The sequence below is a fragment of the Magnolia sinica genome, chromosome 12, assembly GCF_029962835.1.
Source record: "Magnolia sinica isolate HGM2019 chromosome 12, MsV1, whole genome shotgun sequence".
NCBI classification, from domain to species: Eukaryota; Viridiplantae; Streptophyta; class Magnoliopsida; order Magnoliales; family Magnoliaceae; genus Magnolia; species Magnolia sinica.
The window spans coordinates 51,317,261-51,341,982 of NC_080584.1; the positions used below are offsets into that span (position 1 = coordinate 51,317,261).

A 24,722-nucleotide genomic window follows, 5' to 3' on the forward strand; every position below is an offset into this window, starting at 1 on the left:
CCACCCTGGTGGTGAAATGACTGGAAGGGGCTCGTGTGGTGTGCCCCACACACTGACCAACACCACCAAGTTCTGTGGGCCCTACAATGATGCATGTTTTATATACACACCATCCTTCCATTTGAGAGATCATTTTAGGGCATGGGCTAAAAAATAGGCAGATGTAAAGCTCAGGTGTGTTGGCCCCTAAAAAGTTTTCAATCGTATGCGTTTAATCACCAATGCCTTTTGTGGTATGGTCCGCATCTCCCCTATTTTTTGGACCATGCTCTAAAATGATTTCATAAAATGGATGGACGATGTGGATATAACACACACATCGTGGTGGGACCCTGCATCCTTAAATGACATGGCGAATCCTATTAGGGGATCTGTGGGCTTTACAGTGATGTATATGTTTTATTTATGCCATCCATTCATTTTGATAGATCAATTTAAGTCATGTTTATTTGCCATCCTTAATCTGTTCATAAGGTCACATAGAATTGTATGAAGGGAAAACATAAATATCTGCTTGATCCAAAACTTCCATGTTATCTGGGAAGTTTTCAATAGCACGCTTTCAATTCCCACTTCTTCCCGTGGTGTGGTCTACTTGAGTATTCAATCTGACTCATTTTTGGGCTCATGTTCTAAAATGATCTGTCAAAATGAATGGATGGTGTGGATATATATATATATATATATATATATATATATATATATATAGGGTGGATCCTACACACACACCCCAATGGGTACTTGACCGGCTATGAGTAAGGACCCCTGACAGAAGTGGTGTCAATGGGCCGGACTCGGGCCTGCAAAATCAGAATTTTGAATAGTCTGGCCTGATGACCCGGCCTAAAACAGTTCAAGATCCGGGCCAAGATTACCCCAGGCCGGGTCCATTGACAGCCCTACCTAACAGGGCTGTCAATCTCTGGCTAGGTCCCGGAGGAGGTAGTACCCAATCTAAGCCCACTGGAGGAGGTGATGATCCAAACCACTGATCTTATGAGATGCACAGATCACGGTGGCTGGCTCACAAATATAAATGTCCAATGTCGTGGGATATATGTAGGTACCAAAAGGTATAGTATTTAAAAAAATAAAATAAAAAAGTTCAAAAATTACTTTTGACTTTTAATAGTAGAAAATATATAGACAAATAAGAAAAATATGCACATTGTATAGGCATGTCAACGGGCCTGTTTTAGGACTGGGCCAAACCCGACCAGTAGCCCAGACTGCTTTGTTCAGCATAGGCCCTGATGAGCCAACATAGTCGAGCCCAAGCCTAGTCCAAAATGTGTATTTTTGGGCCTGAGCCCAAGGATTGGTGAGATGGGAAAGTAGTTCTAGTGGCAACATAAAAAGTAAATGAGAATTTTTACATACTGTGTATGTTACAAAATTGCCATTGCAAACCCTAACGGCAAGGCCGAGTCTTACCAGTGCAGGCTTATAAGCTATTGTAATGGTCCAAATCTAACCTAATTGAGAAATGGCAAAATTGCCATAGCAAACTTTAAGAACCGGCTGAGTCTAACCAACCCAGGCCGACGGGCTATTGTCCGAGGTCCAAACCCAACCTGATTGAGAAATGGGCTTGAATTTTAAGTATGAGTCAAGCTTGAAGCAGGCCCAGCCCAAAAGCCCGACAGGCAAACTGAGTTAAGTAACTCAACTTGAGTCATGATGATGAGTTTCTACTTAAGTGTGAAATTTTTAGAACTATGAATTACTTAACCTACCAAATGAGGGAGCTTTAGAAAGAGCTTGTGGAAGTGCTCTCTTTCAATCCTCATTATCTAGAAGAGGGTGCCTTACCAACTGGGCCACTGAGGATAGATGGGTCAATGCCATTTAGTAAATGTTAGACCCTTGGTGTTGTGGCCCACTTTGTGGACGGACCATGTTACAAACTTGTATTCAATAGGTTGATCATTGCTCTTTGATCAGCGGCTGCAATTAGATGGTTAAAAAAGAAAATCCAACAGAGTTCATCATTCAATTCTGTAAAGTCCCAAGAATGGATGGTTAGGAACATGGCTGTGAATGGGCCGGGTGTCCTAACGGGCCTCGTGCTTGGCCCGTACTGGGCCGGTTTGGGGTGTTGTATCAGGCCCGACGGTCGGCTTCGGGCTTATCAGGAGCCTGATTGAAAATCGGGCCGCTCGGGTTTAGAGCTCAAAAATTCATAAACTGGCCCAGATAGGCCCGATAGGTTTTTTCTAAACCTATTTTTTTTCCCTTTCTTTTATTTTCTCCTTCTCTCACACATGAGGCACATAAAAATATCATTTATCCATAGATATACTCAGGGCTCAGACTCGGCTGTAATTGGGTCGGGTTTGAGTAAATGTCTCGGGCTGGATTTGGGCTGGTTTATTTCAGCCCATCATGGGCTCGGCTGAATTTGGGCTTAGGTTTATTTCACAGTGGACCCATTACATTGAGAGAAGATCATAACCATTGCATCATTCACTAGTTATTGGACAACCCACAAAAGATCACAGCCAAAAACAGTGTTTAGAAATTTGAAAACTCGACTCCCGCAAGATCTTGGTGAGTGTGGATTGGCGACTCAGGTGAGTTAACTCGTAAGTTAATATAAAAATATATAAATATTAACAAGTAAATAAAATAAGTAAAATAAAGAGAAATTATGAAAAATAAAAATAAAAAACAGGAAAATTAATGGGTCACGTGTTATTTTACATTTTTATGTGGAATCATATGAATAGCTCGAGTTAGGAGTCATTTTTCGGGGTTATTTAGTTTTTAGCTTATAGGGACACTTAGAGAGTCCAATAAATTAATCCAGACTGTTCGTTATATCCAATGCACATTTTATAGGATAACCATGCATATATCACACTAATCTAATAAATACTAACCACTTGATCCATGGACTTTACTGTGGACGGTCAAGATTGTTTACACAAAAATATGACCAATCAACAATTTTATCCATTTGTTTGTCAGGGTTAATCATGGATTGCATATGAAGTTAAAGAATCACATTTGTTTGGCAAAAATAACCCTCCCATCCATGCTTTGGAAAATGGATGGCTAGAGAAAATAAGGCCAAATCAAGGGTGGATTGGATCATATGATCAGTGCAATTTCAACAGGGTCCGATAGTGCACAGAATGTGTTTTTGGAGTGAATAGACAATCCAGATCAATGGATTTGACTGTCTAAGTCAAATGGATGCAACTAGGAGCACTCAAGTACTTCTTTGTTAGAGGGACCAAAAAAAAAAAAAAAGGATAAACTATAAACAGCATGAGTTTGTTTTTCTGGATTCAGGATCAACATGTGTTAGCCTTTGCTGGGCCATGTGTTCTAGAAAGGTGAGAGCACACAACCTGTAAATTTGTTGATATAATAAAAGGGTGTATAATCATTTGGATGGACCCCACGAAAATAAGTCAAGCCTCAACTATCAATGATAATAATAAAATATCATTTAACTATTATTTATAAATGAATTTAGAACAATGAAAATAAGATTTTTAATGGAAATCATTTAACTATAAAAATCAAAGGTGAGTATCATCATTGAAGTATGGTTAAGGGATAATAGTTTATTTATGGTGGTATCGGGAACAACATGAACAGATGAATGGTTCAAAATCATCAGACCACCGCAGCTTGTTTTTTTGATAGTAGACTAAGAGATTTTTGATGCATTGAAAGAGAAATTTTTGATCCACCCAGTTGGATCGTCCCACACTCATAAACTCGGCCTAGTTTCTCTAAGTCACTAGGCCAAACAAACATGTCAGAAAGCAATCTTTTAAGGTCAGCTTTGAATTGATTTGACTAAGAATCTTACTGATACCAAGTGGATGGGTCGATCCCCAAGGTATATCACGGAATTTTTAAACACTAGCTAAAAGATTCAAAATCTAATGGTTAGAGACATCCAATTGCTACAGGGTTTTACGTTAGCCCTTGAATAAATGGTCCACCTGTTTTCTAAATAATATTTATATTAGAGTTTTTGCCATACAAGAGCCTAAGTTTTAGGCTATTGGAATATTGGGGAAAAAAAAAAAAGCATGCCTATTTTTAAACTCTTTTCAAATATCTGCTCAATATTTCCTTCTAACTCCTGAAGTCATCCACCATTAATTAAAATATATAATATTTTCTTAATGTACAAAATACATATCCATCTCAAGGCTTTTCGGATCATTCTCTCAAAAAATCTCTCTCTCTCTCTCTCTCTCTCTCTCTCTCTCTCTCTCTCTCTCTCTCTCTCAAGAAGATCCGAGAGCACACATCCCTCTCTTAGCCTCTGGCGCATACCCCCATATCTTTCTCATCTTCTCTCTTGCTCGCCTGAAAAATCTCACCCTCTTTTTTCTCTTCATATCTCACTCTCGTTGGAAAGGTGAATCGCCTAAAACAATGGGCATTTGTTGAAAATCGGATGCCTCAAATCTTATGAAATCTATGTCTATAGGAATAGAGGAAGTTAATGGATCAGATATTGCATCTACTAATAAAAGTACTTACGAATAAGAAGTGAAAGAGATGGAACCAAGAAAAAGTACTAAAGTTAGAAGAGAAACTAACCTATGAGATAGTTTTTTTACCTTCTTAGTAGAAGATAATCCTATAACCTATACAGAAGTGATTAACTCTCTGATGCAACTTTTTGAAAAGAAACAATAAATGATAAGTTATAATCTATTATATCCAATAACACTTGGGAACTTGTATACCCACCACCTGGAAACAAACTAACAAGTTATAAATGAGTATTTAGAAAGAAACTAAAATAAGATAAAACTATTGATAAGTTTAAAGCTAGGTTGATAGCAAAAGAATTTAAACAAAAAGAAGAAATATATTATTTCGATACATATTCCTTTGTGATGAGGATTACAACATCAGAATCTTAATACCAATAGCTTCGATATATAAATTGGTAGTACACCAGATGGATGTTAAGACGTCTTTCTTGAATGGAGACTTAGAAGAAGAGATATATATATATATATATATATATATATATATATATATAGGGAAAAGGTACTATGCGCTCGACCTCACTATTAGCTCCCATGAGGTCAAGCTATGTGGGCCCCACCGTGATGCGTGTCCACCATCAACACCGTGTATTTGATGGATACCCTCTAAATTATGGGATATCCCAAAAATCAGCCGTATACGGAACTCAGGTGGGCCATACCATCTAAAATAATGTGAAACACCGTTAAAACATATAAAAGCACTTGGTGGGGCCCACCTGAGTTTTGAATGCTGTTGAAACTTGGTCTGAACCCTCATGCAAGTGTGACACACATAATGGATGGGCTGAATTTGCAAACCACATCTCGGTGGGCCCAAAAAACTGATTATGAATGTTTTAATGGTGCACGGCCCCTCACCACTTCTATATGTGGTGTGGCCCACACAAGTCACGGATTAACTTGATTTTTGAGACCTAGGCCCATGATGGAATGGTGCATCTGACTGATGGGTTAGATGTTCGAAACGCATCACGGGGGTCCCACACAGCTCAACCTCATGGGACGGACTCGTGAGGTCGAGCGCATAGTACCTTTTCCCATATATATATATATATATATATATATATATATATATAGCAACTTGAGGGTCACATGTATTCTTTCACATTTTCATGTGGAATCATATGGATAGCTTGAGTTAGGAGTCATTTTTTAGGGTTATTTAGCTTTTAGCTTATACGGACACTTAGAGAATCCAATAAATTAATCCTGACTTTTCATTATATCCAATGCACATTTTATAGGATAACCATGCATATATCACACTAATCTAATAAATACTAACCACTTGATCCATGGACTTTACTATGGACGGTCAAGATTGTCTACACAAAAATAGGTCTAATCAACAATTTTATCCATTTATTTGTCAGGGTTAATCATGGATTGCATATGAAGTTAAAGAATCACATTTGTTAGGTAAAAATAACCCTCTCATGCATGCCTTGGAAAATGTATGGCTAGAGAAAATAAGGCCAAATCAAGGATGGATTGGATCATATGATCAGTGCAATTTTGACAGGGTACGGTAGTGTACATAATGTGTTTTTAGAGTGAATAGACAATCTAGATCAATGGATTCGACTACCTAAGTCAATGGATGCAACTAGGAGCACTCAAGTATTTCTTTGTTAGAGAGAGAGAAAAAAAAAAGATAAACTATAAACAGCATGAGTTTGTTTTTTGGGATTAAGGATCAACGTGTGTTAGCCTTCGTTGGGCCAATGTGTTTTAGAAAGGTGGGAGCACACCACCTGTAAATTTGTTGATATAATAAAAGGCTGGATAATCATTTAGATGGACCCCACGAAAATAAGCCAAGCCTCAACTATCAATGACAATAATAAAATATCATTTAACTATTATTTATAAATGAATTTCAAACAATGAAAATAAGATTTTTAATGAAAATCATTTAACTATAAAAATCAAAGGTGAGTATCATTATTGAAGTATGGTTAAGGGATAATAGTTTATTTATGGTGGTATCGGGAACATGAACAGACGAATGGTTCAAAATCATCAGACCACCGCAGCTTATTTTTTACAGTTGACTAAGAGATTTTTGATGCATTAAAGGAGAAATTTATGATCCACCCAGTTGGATCGTCCCACGCTCATAAACTCGGCCAAGCTTCTCTAAGTCACTAGGCTAAACAAACATGTCAGAAAGCAATCTTTTAGGGTCAACTTTGAGTTGATTTGACTTGGAATCTTATTGATACCAGGTGGATGGGTTGATCCGTAAGGTATATCACAGAATCTTTAAACACTAGCTAAAAGATTCAAAATCTAATAGTTAGAGACATCTAATTGCTACATGTTTTTACATTAGCCCCTGAATAAATGGCCCACTTGTTTTCTAGATAATATTTATATTAGAGTTTTTACCATACAATATCCTAAGTTTTAGGCTATCGATAAAATAAAATAAAAAAATTTTTAAAAAAAAAAAACATGCCTATTTTTAAACTCTTTTCAAATACCTACTCAATATTTCCTTTTAACTCCCAAAGTCATCCACCATTAAATAAAATATATAATATTTTCTTAATGTACAAAATACATATCCATCTCAAGGCTTTTCAGATCATTCTCTGAAAAAATCTCTCTCTCTCTCCCCACTCCCTTGCCAAGAAGATTTGAGCGCACGCATCCCTCTCTTAGCCTTTGGTGCATACCCCCATATCTTTCTCATCTTCTCTCTCGCTCGCCTAAAGAATCTCACCCTCTTTTTTCTCTTCATATCTCACTCTCGTTGGAAAGGTGAATTGCCCAAAACAATGGGCATTTGTTGAAAATCGGATGCCTCAAATCTTATGAAATCTAAGTCTATAGGAATAGAGGAAGTTAATGGATTAGATATTGTGTCTACTAATAAAAGTATTTACGAGTAGGAAGTGAAAGAGATGGAACCAAGAAAAAGCACTAAAGTTAGAAGAGAAACTAATATAGGAGATGATTTTTTCACTTTCTTAGTAAAAGATAATCCTATAACCTATATAGAAGTGATTAACTATCTAATGCAACTTTCTGGAAGGAAACAATAAATGATGAGTTGGAATCTATTATATCTAATAACACTTAAAAACTTGTATACCTACCACCTAAAAATAAATTAATAGGCTGTAAATGAGTATTTAGAAAGAAACTAAAATAAGATGGTATTATTGATAAGTTTAAAGCTAGGTTGGTAGCAAAAGGCTTTAAACAAAAAGAATGAATATATTATTTTGATACATATTCCCTTATAATTAGGATTACATATAAATTGGTAGTACACCAGATGGACGTTAAGACGTGTTTCCTAAATGGAGACTTAGAATATATATATATATATATATATATATATATATATGGAGCAACCTAAGGATTATAAGATATCAGGTAAAGAAAATAAAGTGTGTAGACTAATTAAATCACTATATGGTCTAAAATAAGCTCATAAACAATGGCATGAAAATTTTGATGGTGTTTTGAAATTAAATGGTTATCATATAAACGATATAGATAAATATAAATATATTAAACTTTTTGAAAATGATTATATTATTATCTTCCTTTATGTTAATAACATGCTTATTTTTAGAACTAATATTAAATTAGTTAATGCGACTAAAAAAATTTTGTCATTTAAATTTGACATAAAATACTTAGGAGAGACTAGTGTAATCTTAGGTATTGAAGTAACCATGAAAGATGGTGGTCTTGTATTATCACAATCTCATTATGTTGAGAAATTATTGAGAAAGTTTGACAATTTTGACTGTTTACCTGTTGGTACACTTTATGATTACAGTGTGACTCTCATGAAAAATACAGGCAGCAGTTTGTCTCAATTGATATATTACAGAATAATTGGTAACCTCATGTATCTAAAAAACTGTACTAGACCAGACATAGCTTTTGCAGTAGAAAAGCCAAGTAGATATACACATAACTCTAGAGAAGAGCATTGGAATGCCTTGTCTAGGATTTTAAGATACCTAAAAGGCAGTATATCCTATGGTTTACATTATAGTGGTTATCCTGCTGTATTAGAAAGATATAATGATGCTAACTGGATCACTAATTCAGATGAGACAAAATCAACTAGCGAATATGTCTTCACTTTGGATGGAGGAGCAGTTTTTTAGAAGTCTATCAAGTATATGTGTATCGCTTAGTCAACTATAGAATCTGAGTTTATTGTCTTAGAAAAGGCTGGCCTAAAGCTGAGTGGCTTAGAAATCTCTTAGTTGATGTACTATTGTGGCCAAAGCCTGTATCAGTCGTGTCTATTCATTGTAATTGTTAAACAGTTATAACAAAATCAAAGTGTAAAAATATATAATGAAAAAAGTAGGTATATTAGACTCAGACATAACATAGTGAAACACATTTTGTGTGATAAAGTCATATCTATTGACTTTGTGAGGTCAGAAAAAAATCTGATAAATCCTTTGACAAAATAACTATCTGAAAGATTAATCAATGATACATTGAAAGGAATGGGACGAAGCCTAATATATTAGCTACCGGTGTCAGCAACCCAACCTATATAAGTGGAGATTACATGAGATAGATTCAATGGGTAAATAATAAGACACGAGGAGGACGATTGCACTGAGATATATGAGCCCTTTCTATAGTGTAGTAGTACGAGCAACAACATAGAAGGATGCGTTTTTAGAACTCTTAATGGATCCATGGCCATATATTTGGTGGTGTATACAGTTGCTGCATACAATTGATGGAATTCACCTATATGGGTGTGGAGGTGAAGGCCACTTTTTATGAGAATCTAGGCGAATTCTCTATAATACTCATGAAATATAAGTAATAGTGTATATCGAAAAGTACCGAACCGTAAAATTACTTGCAGAGAAAGAACTATGTGAGTGATATGTACTTGCGATGTACACTAAAATGATTCAGGTTCAAGACGGTGTCACCTGATTCCTATAAACCTGTCTTGCCTACTCTAATGTCGGTTCAAGTATATGATGACATTGACATCATTGCATTACTATTACGCGTTAATTTGGAAGACTTTTTATTTTAAAACATGTGGAGGATTGTTGTATTTTATTTCGAAAATTATATTAAAATTGAAATTTCAAATATTTTGGTTTCCCTCCACATTTGAAATTTATGATGCTTTTAAGTTGTGGGTTTTGTCCCACATCGGATTTACCAAAGAAAATTTTCTTATATATAAGATAGGTTTTTTGCCTCAGGCCATGTGAATTTGGTCCAGGAGGGAGGGAGAAGGCTATGCCAATAGCTCTAATTTATGTCATTGACCACACACGTGCGCGCACACCGAGTTGAGCTGCGCCGCGCCGAGCTGAGTCAGAGTCCGAGTCCAAGTCCGTGTCCGTGTTCACGTGCACGACGAGACGGGACGAGATGGGATAGGATGGGATGGGATGAGCGCGGATGCGGGTGTACTCGCATTGGTGTATGTGTATATGGGTACTAGCGGGACTTTATTTATGAAAGAATGTACTTGCACTTGCTCCTTTTCATTTTAAACCAAAGAGATGTGATTGTTTGGTTGGTCACACCTGTTAGGTTTAAACCCAATGGACCAAACCCTTTTAAAAGGATGCTTAATGCATCACTTCTGAGACTATATAAGGATTTTTGTTCCAGTTTCAAAACTACAAAAAATATTTTCTTTTATTGTGAAAGCTCTCTTTGTCTTCTTGTTTACGAGTTTTGGTTGTCGAGTTCATCGTTAAGTCAACTCAGCACTTTCAGGTTAAACTACAAGTGCATCGATCCCGCGTGCAGTGAGTGCACCACTGAGATCGAGTTATAGTCGTTGTATCCTAGAAGTCATTTGCTCTGGAAACCTATTGCAGTTAGGACACTCTCCAATGGGAGCAAATTCGATTTTCTAGCCAAGTGACTCACATCACGCCTCGACTCAAATCTATAAATCTTCTACCTCAAATTTAAATTTCTTTTTGGTTCTCGATTTTAAATAATCTATTTGATTCAACTAAATATTCCAACAACACGTTACCACTTCATGCAGCAGGAGTAGTTGGCTATTCTAATGGCACTTTTCTACAAGCTTCACGTTTATCTATTTAGTAGGCTTTCCCCAACACAAGATGAATGGGATGCTTATTAAACTAAGGTATTATAGTAATATAGAAAATGTCAAAGTCGAATGCCATTTCCAAAACTTTGAGATGTTGATCAAAAAAAATAACACTTTATTAATTAGTCCTAAACCTCAAACTCATTCTCACCTTAAATTGAGCTTTGTATATAATTCGTGAGTATCCTCTACTCATCATTGGCTCTAAAAATAATGATGAATCATTACTCATCTATATCAAGTCTGAAAATTATAAAAGAGGTAACAAAATGGCTAAAAATATAAAGATGATGGATTCTTTCCTTTTAGTCTAAAAGAGGCTTGAACCTAAGTTTTTAATTAGGCCAGTAAGAAAATACATTACAGAAGTATATTTGCTGCTTTAGGAATTCAAATACAAGAATCTTCGCTTTGATATTCTGTCAAACAACCTTACTCTAGACTCTCGAATTGCAAGAAGTTAATATATATATATATATATATATATATATAAAAAGGGACTTCAACGCTCTAACAAACGGAGGACTGCCCTTGGTAGATCAGTTGGTTCTCATCCGATAAACTCTTCTCTATGTTTAAAGAGGAAACGGATTGGCTACTCCCCCGCCACTAGGTAGAAGGTGCTCTGAAAGCCCCACCATGATGTATGTGTTTCATCCATGCCGGTCATCCATTTTTAAAGATAATTTTAGAGCTTAGTTCCAAAAATTAGAGGGATATAAATGTCAGGTGTACCACACCACAGGAAAACAATAGTAATTGGATATCCACCATTAAAATCCTCTTAAGGCCCACTGCACTGTTTATTTGACATCCAATCTGTTGATTAGGCCGTAACAAAGATCAGTTTGATCCAAAACTTTTATGAGTCTCAAAATTTTTTTAGTAGTCGACATTCATTCAACACTGCTTCCTGTAATGTGGCCCACTTTAGATTGGGATATACCTTATTTTTGTTCTCATACCCTAAAATGATCTAGAAAAAATAGATGGACAGCATGGATGAAACACATACATCATGGTGGGGCCCACAGAGCACCGACCACCAGCCTGGCCCGGGAGTAGCCAATCCGTTTCCGTTAAAAGAATAATCTCGCATGTTTATGACGGGAGTCCGGTGGGACTGACTTTGGTGTCACTCCAAAGTCCGTGGGCAGAGGATACGGATCGGCTACTCCCCTGCCACCCACCAATGTTTGGTGCCGGTTCTCTGTGACCCCACCATGATGCATGTGTTTCATCACTTCTGTCCATCTATTTTTCTATATTATTTAATGCTATGAGATTAAAATGAGTTATATACCAATCTCAAGTGGACCACATTACTGGAAGTAGTGTTGAATGAACATCGACCATTGAAAACTTTTTGGGGGCATAAAAGTTTAGGATCAAGCTGATATTTATTTATTTTTTCCCTTCATGTGAGTCTGTATGACGTAATCAACAGATTGGATGTCAAATAAACAGTACACTGGGCCTTAGGAGGATTTTAATGTTGGATATCCAATCACTATTGTTTTCCTGTAGTGTGTTCCACCTGAGACTTTTATTCCTATAAATTTTTGGATTAACTACTAAAATGATCTATAAAAATAGATGAACGGAATGGATGAAGCACATACATCATGGTGAGGCCCACAGAGCACCGACCACCTGCCAGGGGGCTGGTGGCGGGGGCGTTGCCAATCCGTTCCTGTTGGCAAAAGCCATGCGATCGACACTCCATCGATGAGTGAACCACGCATCTGAAAAAGTAGCCAAGGAAATATTAGCTAGATTAAAATATTGTGGCCCACAAATATTTTAACGGTGGACGTTTAATCTTCACCGTTTCCTATTGTGTAGCCACTTTGGGCTCATGTCATGGAATGATCTGGCAAGAAAGATGGACGGGTGGATTTCTCATAACCTTACGGTGGGCCCCACCTAGCTTCCGAGCGCTCGGCGTCTTTTTTTTTTTTTTTTTAAACGTCTGGCGTGCTTGGTATGGCGCAATTCAATTTTGGCTCCGCCTCATTTCTGGGATCATGTCCAAACATAAGATGCAAAAACTGATGGACGGATTAGATCTCACAGGAACATCTCCCACGTGCGGGGTTTAAACATAAAAGTCGCCTCCTATGCCACGTCGGCAGATGCAGAGTCCCACACGTGCGGGTCAACGTTCCCATTCACTAACAAAATAAAAACCAACTCCCCACACCCTTTCGTTTCTCTCGTCCAAACACAACCTCCGATGGCTGCCGGAGCGTCGCTTCCCCTCTCTCTCCAGATCGCCGATGCAATCCTTCTCCTCTTCTTCCTCGTCATCTCCATCGCCGCTCCTCTCATCGACGCGCAGACCTGCCTTCCTACACGCTTCTTCCCCCAATTCCTCGTCGACCTCAAGTCCTGGCACGCCAATGAGTACGGTGATTTTCTCATGCTTGAGAAGCCCGGCTTCTTCGTCGGCCTCGTCTGGCTCGAGATCGTCTTCCAGTGGCCGCTCGCCCTCGCCAACATCGTCGGAATAATCGGCAGGAAATCGTGGTACAGGACCACGTGCCTTATCTACGGCGTCTCTACTTCCAGTGGAATGGTAAGATATGTAGTTTCGGGACCACGCAGATGTTGTGCTCCAGACCCAACATCTGCGTGGAGACCTTTTTTTTAATTGATCCAGACCGTTGATCTAGCGCAATCCGCCATGGATGGAGTCTATCCCAAGACTCGATTCAATCCGTCTTTTCCTCCAGTGCGAATCAGATCGACGGTCTGGATCACGGGAATGTGGGCCCCACTCTTGCATCTTGGCTCTGTGGTTCACCAAATCAATCAATATCTTGAGTCCTGATTATGAACTGAAGCTTTTGATTTTGTCCTGTCGTCCCATCTCGTGCAAATTGGTCCCATGGTTGATGATCCAGATCATTCATCTGATGGGCCCCATTGTGAGATTTGGAAATTCCTAATCATCCATCTGGTTTTCTTTTAGATTTAAGGGTCATCTAACCATCCACAATGGAGTCCATCAGATCAATGCTCCAGATCAGACCATTAACCCCGCTGAATTCCATTCGCATTCTGACGCATTAGGACCTGATAATTCATCATTCACAAATAAATGTGGATAAATGATTTGGATAATTCAATCAGTGGCCCATCTACCTACAATGGATCATCTGTTGGTGGGACGGTTGGGATCATTCCATTGTTACGATTTTTGAGTCATGGCCCATTGGAGTCGTAGATATTCAATCCGACGACAGGGAAGGGTGGTTGAGCACATGGATGACCAACAGTAATGATTTATGAACCAATTTGATTTTCTTAACTTGTATTGGTAGTTAATTCATAGTTCTAGAACTCGGTGAGTTAACTCGACTTAATGGGATTTTGAGCAGAGTCAGTAAGAAACATGACTCAAGTCCTGATTTAAGATGACTCGATGAGTTGGTTCACGGACTCGGTCGAGTTGACTCGATTCATAATGATGTAAGCTAACTCACGCGCATGGTTGACGTTTCTAATTCAAAAACTGACCATATGAAACAAATGCTTATTAACAACACACCATGAGTAGTGTATTTGTTTGTTTTAGCTTCTCTCGTTTTACTTATCTTTTTTTTTTTTTTTCTTTCTTTTTTTCTGAAATGTTATTTATTTTCATTAGTAGTGTATTTGTTCGTTTTAGCTACTCGTTTTACCTTTCTTTTCTTTTTCTTTTTCTCTTTTTATGAAATGTTATTTATTTTCCTATTTTTAGATACTTTTCACTGCTCCAAATATTTTTCAGATCATAATTTCTCAATTAGAGAATTGGCACTCTGATTAGTTTGTGGACCCAAATGAGTAGTTAATGAGCCAATCGGGCTGATTTATCCCCGACTCAGCCATTTAGGTGAGTTGGGACTTGACTTGAAGCTGTCTGAAAACCACGCTCTCTCTTTTCTATACAACTCTCTTTTTTCTTTTTCTTTTTCTTTTTCTGTTTTTTTTTGAAGGGTAACAGAAATTTTATTAAAGGCCTGCTTGTAAGCAAAACAGGTAAATAATACAAGGAAAGGATCCTAAAGGGATTACAACCCTAAAATAACACAATAAGATCTTGCTCAACATTAAAGATTGTAGCCCCACTTAGAAACAAAAATTTTGATAAATGCTATTAAGGCTTTGCTCGATCCTGATGTATTCCGAGAATGGATCTCAATCATTCAAGATTTGATTAGGCTGAAAATTGATACCTAGTTCAATGGCGATGTATTAATCATACCTATTGCTTTAGATTTTCTCGTGGGAGCCCTGATTATAAGCTTTTATTAGGTCATCACTCGTAGTGCACATAAAGATACTCATAGAGTCCTTTATGATCCAAGTATGATAGGCCTCAAGACTGAGTTAGGGCTGACCCAACTCGATCCGGTTTTGAAATAGGCCTGACCCGAACTCGAACCGATTCAGTACTGAGTCTAGCTTGCCTGACCCAATCTGAGTTTAGTTCTGGCTTGGATTAATCTAGACCGAGTCTAACCCGGTCACAAGTATCAAGTCGGGTGCAGCGGGTATTCATGGGTTGAAATGACCACCCAAAGCCTAGATTCACTTGTTAGAATTGCAGCCTCTCCATCTGCTTCACAATATCTCATATCTAAAACGTCATATCTGAGTTTACGCGCGCGCGGGCGCACACACACACACAAGTTGAATTTCGGATCGAGTCGAGTTAATTCCGAGTTGGATTTTGGGTCAAGTGGAATCGAGTTATGGGGTGACTTGAACTCGACTCGGTTTGAGTTTGAATTGGACAAAGTCAACTCAAATCAGATCGACTCACCCACTTGGTTCAAATCAAGTTGAATCTGAACAAGTTGGATGAGTCAAGTTTGCCGAGTTGAGTCGTCTCATGCCTAGCTCTAGTTTTCAGCTCATCGCGGTAAGAATGACCTTATGAATAGTATGAAAGTTTCACCTGTAGGCATTTCTTTACCCACTTTTTCCAGTTGTGTGGGCCACTAATGGACGAAGTGTGGATCATATGGATCTCACACTAGCCCATGTGCCCTCTACCTAGAGAGGCTCCTTACATGCGGGGTCACATTAAAGTCTGTCCCACTGTCATATACATCCGAGATTATTCTTTAACATGGAGAGAGGACTTCCTTGGACAAGAACAACCAATCTACCAGGGTGCGCAATCCTCTGTTTGGTAGAATATTAATTAAGGTCCCTTAATATGCATTAATATACCATTCTCAATCAAGTGTAGGGCTGTACATTGAGCCGAGTCGAGTCGAGCTAGGCCAAACTCGGCTTGACTCGTCCGTGTTGTACTTGAGTTCGAGCTTGAGCTCGAGCTCACCCTCGAGCTCAATATCAAAGCTTGACTTGTTTACCAAAACTTTCAAATCGATCTTGAGTCGAGCTAGTAGTTTGAGTCGAGTCGAGTCAATGTTGTTCATATGTCAACCTAGCGCCCAACCCGACCCAACGCAGCGCCCACCCCGACCTAAACCTACACCCAATTCAACCCAGCGCCCAACCCGACCCAACCCAGCCCCCACTCCGACCCAAATCCGCACCCGACTCATACTAATCCATGATCTGTGTGTGTGTGTGTGTGTGTGTGTGTGTGTGTGTGTGTGTATAAAACATTAATCACATACCTTTATGGTGGTCGAATGGGTTGAGCCTGAGACGAGTTGGCATGGGTTGAGAGAAGTCGTCGAGTGGGCTAATTCAAATTGGGTTGGGAATTGGGTGGGGATCAGCGAGAGGAGATTCAAGAGAATGAGAGAAAGAGAGAGATAGGTAGGGGCGGAGAGCTCCTCGGGTGAGCAGAGATGGTGACCGATGGGCTGCTGCCGGCTGGGTAGGGTAAGGGAAAGAGAGAAATGGGGAGTCGGGTTGGGTTGGGTTGGGTTGGGTAGGGCTTGTAAAATGTTTTATTATTATTATATCTTTTTTTTAAAAAAAGTTATATATATATATATATATATATATATATATATATATATATATATATATATATATATATATATATATATATTACTCGAGCCGAGTCGAGCTCGAGCTTCGAGTCGAGTCGAGTCGAGTTGATATGCACCATTCAAGCCGAGTCAATTCGAGCTGACTTGAGCCGAGTCGATCGAGCTTTTCGATCTAGCTCGACTTGTGTACAATCCTACACAAGTGGTTGTTTGAAACAATGTTAAAGCTAAAGGTCCTATATTTGAATCCTTAAAGTAACAAATATGCCTCTATAATATATTCTCCTACGAGTAGCTGTATGTGAAGGCCCACCATTAAAATCATTCAAATTGTGTCGGGTATACAGATTTTGTCCACTCGCTCCAAAATCAAGCCTTTCTTAGACTAAAAAGAAAAAATCAAACATCTTTAATACTTTTAGGGCCCGTTTGGCCAGGTGGATTGGAAGGGATTGAATGGTATTTAGGGTGGATGGCATGGATTTCAAGGTAACGATGGTGTTGTCAGTGGATTGTCTTAAGATCCATGGGATTGCTATATCGGGTCTATTTGGCACTCTTGGCCAATCCCGGGATTAAACCTTCCCATCCTTTCCATTGCCTCAAACCAAACACGTCCCATGCAAATTTGAACGGATTAGGGTGGATTGGATGGGATTTAAAGGTAATGATGGTGTTGTCAGTGGATTGTCTTAAGATCTTGGGGTTTAACTTCCAATCCCTTCCAATACCATCCAATCCCTTCCAATCCTCCTGCCCAAACGGGCCCTTAGCCACCTCATTATCTCTATTCCAATTTTCATACTTGATATGGATGGGCAATGGTTCATCATCATTTTTATGGTCAATAATGTGTACAAGCTACTCACAAATGATATATAAAGCTCAGTTTAAGGCGAGAATGAGTTTGAGCTTCCACGACTAAATTAATGAAGTTTTCTTTTATTTCAGTTAGTTTCTCATAGTTTTGGAAATGGCATTCAAAATCTTGTGTTGGGGAAAATATATTAAATACATAAACGTGAAGCTTGTCCAAAAGTGCCATTAGCACAACCAACAACTACCACTGCATAAAGTGGCAAGTCCACCTGTCCGTCTTTCTTGCCGGATCATTCCAGGTGATCAAAAACTCAAAGTGGCCGCACAACAGGAAACGGTGAGGATTGAACGCCCACCGTTGAAATATTTGCGGGACCACAGGTTTTGAATCTAGATAATATTTCTGTGTTTTCACTTTTCACTACTTCTCTTAACCTAACGGTGGGCCCCACCTAGCTTCTGAGCGCTCGGCGTCTTTTTTCTTAAGCTGATATTTGGTTTCTCCGTTCATCCAGACGGTAATAGCGTTAGGAACGGTTTGGATGTCACATAAACATCAACGTAGGGCTCAGGAAGGTTTCAACGTCTGGCGTGCTTGGTATGGCCCACTTCAATTTTGGCTCCACCTCATTCATGGGCTCTTGTCCAAACATAAGATGGAGAAACTGATGGACGGATTAGATCTCACAGGAGAATCTCCCACGTGCGGGGTTTAAACAGAAATGTTGCTTCCCATGCCACGTCGGCAGATGCAGAGTCGCACACGTGCGGGTCAACGTTCCCATCTCACTAACAAAATAAAAACCAACTCCCCGCGTCCTTTCGTTTCTCTCGTCCAAACAAAACCCCCGATGGCTGCCGGAGCGTCGCGTCCCCTCTCTCTCCAGATCGCCGATGCAATCCTTCTCCTCTTCTTCCTCGTCATCTCCCTCGTCGCACCTCTCTTCGACGCGCAAACCTGCTTTCCTACTCGCTTCTTCCCCCAATTCCTCGTCGACCTCAACTCCTGGTACGCCAATGAGTACGGCGATGTTCTCATGCTTGAGAAGCCCGGCTTCTTCGTCGGCCTCATCTGGCTCGAGATCTTCTTCCAGTGGCCGCTCGCGCTCGCCAACATCGTCGGAATAATCGGCAGGAAATCGTGGTACAGGACCACGTGCCTCATCTACGGCGTCTCTACTTCCAGTGGAATGGTAAGATATGTAGTTTCGGGACCACATGCATGTTGTGCTCCTGCGGCCGGTTTGTTCAAATGGGGCCCTTTTTTGTTGATCCAGACCGTTGATCTAGCGCAATCCGCCATGGATGGAGTGTATCCCAATACTCGATTAAATCCGTCGCTTCCTCCAGTGCGGATCAGATCGACGGTCTGGATCACGGGAACGTGTGCCCCACTCGTGCATCTTGGCTCTGTGGATCACCAAATCAATCAATATCTTGAGTCCTGATTATGAACTGAAGCTTTTGATTTTGTCCTGTCGTCCCATCCCGTGCAAATGGGTCCCATGGTTGATGATCGAGATCATTCATCTGATGGGTCCCATTGTGAGATTTGGAAATTCCTAATCATCCATCTGGTTTTCTTTTAGATTTAATTGTCATCTAACCATCCACAATGGAATCCGTCAGATCAATGCTCCAGATCAGACCATTAGCCCCGCTGAATTCCATTCGCATTCTGACGCATTAGGACCTGATAATTCATCATTCACAAATAAATGTGGATCCATGATTTGGATAATTCAATCAATGGATCATCTGTTGGTGGGACGGTTGGGATCATTCCATTGTTACGATATTTGAGTCGTGGCCCATTGGAGTTGTAGATATTCAATCCGACGACAGAGATGTGGATGACCAACAGTAATGGTTTATGAACCAATTTGATTTTCTTAACTTGTATTGGTAGTTAATTCATAGTTCTAGAACTCGGTGAGTTAACTCGACTTAATGGGATTTTGAGCAGAGTCAGTAGGAAACATGACTCAAGTCCTGATTTAAGATGACTCGATGAGTTGGTTCACGGACTCGGTCGAGTTGACTGATTCATGATGATGTATGCTAACTCACACGCATGGTCGACGTTTCTAATTCAAAAACTGAACATAGGAAACAAATGCTTATTAACAACACACCATGAGTAGTGTATTTGTTTGTTTTAGCTACTCTCGTTTTACCTATCTTTTTTTTTTTTTTCTTTTTTTTTCTGAAATGTTATTTGTTTTCGTTAGTAGTGTATTTGTTCGTTTTAGCTACTCGTTTTACCTTTCTTTTTTCTGTTTTTTTTTTTTTTTTTGAAATGTTATTTATTTTCCTATTTTTAGATACTTTCATTGCTCCAAATATTTTTCACATCATAATTTCTCAATTAGAGATTTGGCACTCTGATTAGTTTGTGGACCCAAATGAGTAGTTAATGAGCCAATCGGGCTGATTTATCCCCGACTCAGCCATTTAGGTGAGTCGGGACTTGACTTGAAGCTGTCTGAAAACCACGCTCTCTCTGTTCTATACAACTCTCTTTTTTCTTTTTCTTTTTCTTTTTCTTTTTTTTTTTCTGTTTTTTTTTGAAGGGTAACAGAATTTTTTTTAAAGGCCTGTTTGTAAGCAAAACGGGTAAATAATACAAGGAAAGGATCCCAAAGGGATTACAACCCTAAAATAACACAATAAGATCTTGCTCAACATTAAAGATTGTAGCCCCACTTAGAAACAAAAATTTTGATAAATGCTATTAAGGCTTTGCTCGATCCTGATGTATTCCACGAATGGCATCTATTCCGCTCGCCCCAAACAGCCCACCATATAGTAGGCAAAACCAACTGCCATACAGCCTGTACCTTCTTGTCCATGCCTCCCCCGTGCCATGCCCAAAGCAGATCTCCAACTGACCCTGGCATAACCCATGACATGCTGAGTAAGGCTAGGAAGTGCAGCCACACTTTGAAGGTGAACGGACAGAAGATAAAGAGGTGGTCGATGGATTCGGCATCTAGATCACATAAGCAACACATATTCGGAATGGTCATACCATGTTTCTAAAGATTGTCAATCATCAGCACTTTCTTTCTGCCCACCAACCAAGAAAAGATGGTTACCTTAGAAGGTGCACCATAGAACCCAGAAAGAAAAGCGTAGGCCCCCCTATGCTCTAGAAATAGCATTTTATAAAAAGGACTACCTGTAAACTGACCTGAACTGTGGTTGGTTCACACCATTAAATCGGTCTCATCCAAGGAAAACACAAGCTGAATGCGAGCTAGTAGGGAGAGGAGTTGTCCCATCTTACTATCCGAGGGATTCCTCCTACATGGGGGCATCCAAACACATCGAGGATCCGCCATGAGAGAAACAATCTGCCACTTTCAGCTCTTTAGAAGTTGTAAGACTAGCCAGACTAGGAGAATTGAGATCCAAGGATGCCCGCCGCACCCGTACTTCCAAAATCTAATTTGAGCACCATCTGCCAAAGAGAAAGGGATACCTTCCCTGAATTTACTCTTAAAGCTGATATTGATTTCTATATATGAGAAGTCCAATAGAGAGAAGATTCCACCTTCTGTCCCCCTCCTTAAAGCCATGCTTGCAACCTATAATCTTGTGCCAGAAGTGACCTTCCTCCATACCAAATCACCATAGCCATTTGCCAAGGAGGGCTATGTTCATAGTGGACAAGGTATGTAATCCTGCACTGCCTAGAGAAATAGGCTTACATGCCTCTTCTAATTTCAAGAGATGGAACTTGTTACTGTCTTCCGATTCCCTCCATAAGAAGAAGTCCCTTCTTAGCTTGTCCAATCTTTGTTGGACCGATTGTGGACACTTGTACAAGGACATGAAATAAAGCGGCATATTCAAGAAGGCTGCGTTGATTAGGGTCAAACGCTTGCCCAAGGACAGATATTGACACTTCAACTTGGACAACTTTCTTTCAATTCATTTGATTACCTTGTCCCATAAATGCTTAGGGGGCTTCCTGATGCAGAGAGGCAGCTGTAAGTAGGTAGAAGGAAAGGACCTGACCCTATAGCAGAACCCAGAAGCCAACTTCTCGGTCTCCTCTGAAGAAAGACGAATGCCCAACATTTCGCTCTTCCCCATGTTGATCTCCAACCCTGATACTGCCTCGAAGCATGCAAATATTTTTTGAAGATTGGATATCATTGAACTGTCCTCATTAAAAAAGTTGATTGTTGTCGTCCACAAATTGGAGGTGTGACGTCCGATTCACCGAATTAGCCACTCTAAAACTGCTAATGAGATTTGTCTCTTGACCCTTTGCTAGCAAGTGGCTAAAGGTTTCCACTATTACCAAAAAGAGGTTGGGAGAGAGTAGGTCCCCTAGGTGAAGCCCCCTAAATGGCTTGAAGAGCCCTTTTGGGGATCCATTCACAAGCATAAAAAAGGTAGGAGACTTGACACACAACTAGATCCACTTTCTCCATTTTTCGCCACAACTCAACCTGTCCACAATGCAGTCAAGGAACTCCCACTCTACATGATCGTAGGCCTTATTGACATTCAACTCGCAAACAACCCCTGGAATCTTCTGTTTAAATCTAGAGTTTATGCACTCACAGGCTATGAGACAACTGTCTAGAATTTGTTTTCCTGCCACAAACGCCCCTTGGGTTTTTAAGATAATGCCACCCAACACACATCGGAATTGCAATGCAAGAATTTTGGCCAATATTTTCTATGGTCTCCCAATAAGGCTAATCAGCCCGAACTCTTTTAGGCTTTTGCTCCCTTCAACCTTAGGGATAATAGCAATAAAAGATGCTCCCATCTCTGGTGGTAAATGGTCTTCATTAAGGAATTCTTTTACAAATGCAACCACAACCTGCCGAACCATATTCCAGAAAACTTGGAAGAAGGCAAGAGGAAAACCGTCATGGACGGGCACTTTGTCTCTTCCCAAGCTGTCCACCGCCTCCCTAATCTCGGACTCCAAAATGACCTTTTCCACAATAGCAGCTTGATCTTCCAAAAGACTCCTGCTCTTGCTGATGCGATGTTGTGGAAGTAGTGCATGTTGTTGTCTCCTTTGAGTCATAGGGCTCTCGATCACTGTCTCCCCTTAATCTCTTGCTCCTTCACCATCTTCGAGTATGCCGTTAAGAGTTCCAGGGTGTTTGACTTTATCATCTGCAGCTAACTTGTTCTCCTCTTTGATGTCAATACCGTGGACATCCTCCAGGATTCTCAATCTTTCCACTTCCCTATCTCTGAGAACATCCCTCTTCCAGATCTTCATATTTTATTTTAGCATCTTTGACTTCTTATGTAATCTGGAACCAGCTGGTCCTGAAGCCTGAAAAGATGACCACCAGTCTTTAACTAATCAGTGAAAACCTTCGACCTCCAGCCACAACAACTCAAACTTGAATGTTTTGAGGCCCCGGCTCTCAGTGTCAACATGGAGCTGAAAAACTGGCTTAAAAACTCTACTTTTGTAATCAACTATGGAAACTAATTAGTTCCAATTTTCGTAACTGGCTAAAAAAACTCTAAACTCAATTTTCTAACCCGAAACGGTTACTAAGTAGAGTTACTATCAAAGTAGAACATTATGAATTCTACTGCAAATTTTCAAATTCAATTACACTAAAATCTCTTAAACCTTTCTCATAATTCACTCAATCCTATTCCCAATTTAAGACTGGCTCTAACTTTTTGACTGAGAATCGAACGACTTGTAAGCCAAGTCGCTAATTAAGTGAACTCGCTTAAACTGGCTATCATCAACTTCAGAGAAACTAACAGAATTTCCAATGACTCCAAACCCCAAATTACTCTCTTGATGGACCCTACCATACATGTCTTGGTGGTAGACTCGCAAGAGTTTCAACACGAGTTCATGGGTTCGAGTACCCATTGTGGTGTTAAAAGAAAAGAAAAAACATGTGGAACCCACTAAATTCACACCATAACCCTGTCTCCGTTAGGTTCCTGCTATTGCATTCTCCCCTTACTGTATTTTGGTTATATCTTACTTCTCTAATGATGTTATTCATTTTGATGTTATTGTCCCTAGATCTAGGTTACCACCAAACTAAGGAAAGGAACTAATCAGTTGGGCTTTGTCTACTAAGAACATCATATCTAATATGATTTTGGACCATGGACCATCCACAGTAAGACCTTCCACACATACGGTCCGAATCTCCTAATTGTACGAGTATGCAACAGACAAGTCTAGTTCATGTTGGGTAATCATGGGTTTCACTTAGTTTTGGGTGGAATATGGATTAACCCTTTTTTTTTTCTCTCGTTTTGGTTTTGCACTATGACAGGTCGCCATCTTGGGAGAGCTGATTGGATCAGGCAAAGCAACGGATAAGCTGTTGATGGTGTATTCGCCTTTCTTGGTTCTCTCTCTTCTCGCCATTTTACGTGGCCTTGTTACTTGTTCTTCTTCTTCTTCTTCAATCCATCTCAAGTCCAGGAGGAAAAAGAGGGTATGAGGGACCCATTTATTCTTCCTTTCAATTTTCATTTTGTGCTATGTGTATGTTTATTGGCTCTTCTTTTTATTATGTTTTTCTAAATACAGTATTGGAAGATAACCAATTTTTTTCATGTTAGAGAAACAGTACTTGCCCTTTTTTTTGAAGAGGAATATCAATTTTATTAGGGAGAAAAAGAAAAGTAGAATACAAGTATTAATCAATCATGCCAAAAACCCACACACAGCTCACTCTCCACCCAAACAGAGGACTTTTTGCCTCTATTACACATTTCTATATAATAATAATAATAAAAAGTTCCACAATATCATCTTTCAACAGGACCCCAAGCAGCAGCTGACCGCTCAGCCCGTGTTAGGGTGTCTCCGGCATCACCCAACCGAACCCGAGTTTAAGAACCACCCACAACCATATTTACCATGCAATTGGACAGGATACTGACAGATGATTGACCATGTCTTTGTTTCTGTTGCACATAACACACTTGTTTGCTATTGCATTGCCTTTATTTTATTTTATATTATCAACTGTGAGGATTTTCCCCAGACTTGTGTTCACTCCCCAAGTATAGGGTTGTGATGTAGTAATAAACTCGGTAAGACCGAGGTCGAATCCACAGGGACTGAAACTTGTACGTGATCTGAAACTAACTAGATATAGAACTAGCAAAAGATGTAATCTAAATCCAATGTAAATTGATGAATAATGGTGAAAGATTAGTCTAAACTTTAAGGAATTCAGAGGAAGGGAACTAGGGATTCAGAGGATCCACTTGTAGAGATCAGGGAAATCTTATGCCTGCATCAAGAATCATGGGAATCAAACTGAACTTAATTGATCT

The 24,722-nt window shown here is 39.5% G+C and overlaps 2 protein-coding genes across 2 annotated transcripts; both read left to right on the plus strand.

Annotated features, from left to right (window-relative positions):
• Positions 1-12,783: 12,783 nt before the first annotated feature.
• Positions 12,784-14,176, plus strand: LOC131221362 (uncharacterized). The gene is made up of 2 exons (XM_058216609.1): positions 12,784-13,204; positions 13,601-14,176. The coding sequence occupies exons 1-2, from the start codon at positions 12,863-12,865 to the stop codon at positions 13,604-13,606; spliced, it is 348 nt and encodes a 115-aa protein (XP_058072592.1). The 5' UTR covers positions 12,784-12,862; the 3' UTR covers positions 13,607-14,176.
• A 4,023-nt stretch (positions 14,177-18,199) lies between these two features.
• LOC131221361 (uncharacterized) lies at positions 18,200-24,027 on the plus strand. The gene is made up of 2 exons (XM_058216608.1): positions 18,200-18,604; positions 23,708-24,027. The coding sequence occupies exons 1-2, from the start codon at positions 18,263-18,265 to the stop codon at positions 23,876-23,878; spliced, it is 513 nt and encodes a 170-aa protein (XP_058072591.1). The 5' UTR covers positions 18,200-18,262; the 3' UTR covers positions 23,879-24,027.
• The last annotated feature ends 695 nt before the right edge of the window (positions 24,028-24,722 follow it).

Bases quoted from the DNA above. Each gene is read 5' to 3' on its own strand.
- LOC131221361 (XM_058216608.1), top strand. From the start codon at position 18,263: ATGGCTGCCGGAGCGTCGCGTCCCCTCTCTCTCCAGATCGCCGATGCA. The intron at 18,605-23,707 runs GTAAGATATGTA...GCACTATGACAG, and splicing joins TCTCTACTTCCAGTGGAATG to GTCGCCATCTTGGGAGAGCT.
- LOC131221362 (XM_058216609.1), top strand. From the start codon at position 12,863: ATGGCTGCCGGAGCGTCGCTTCCCCTCTCTCTCCAGATCGCCGATGCA.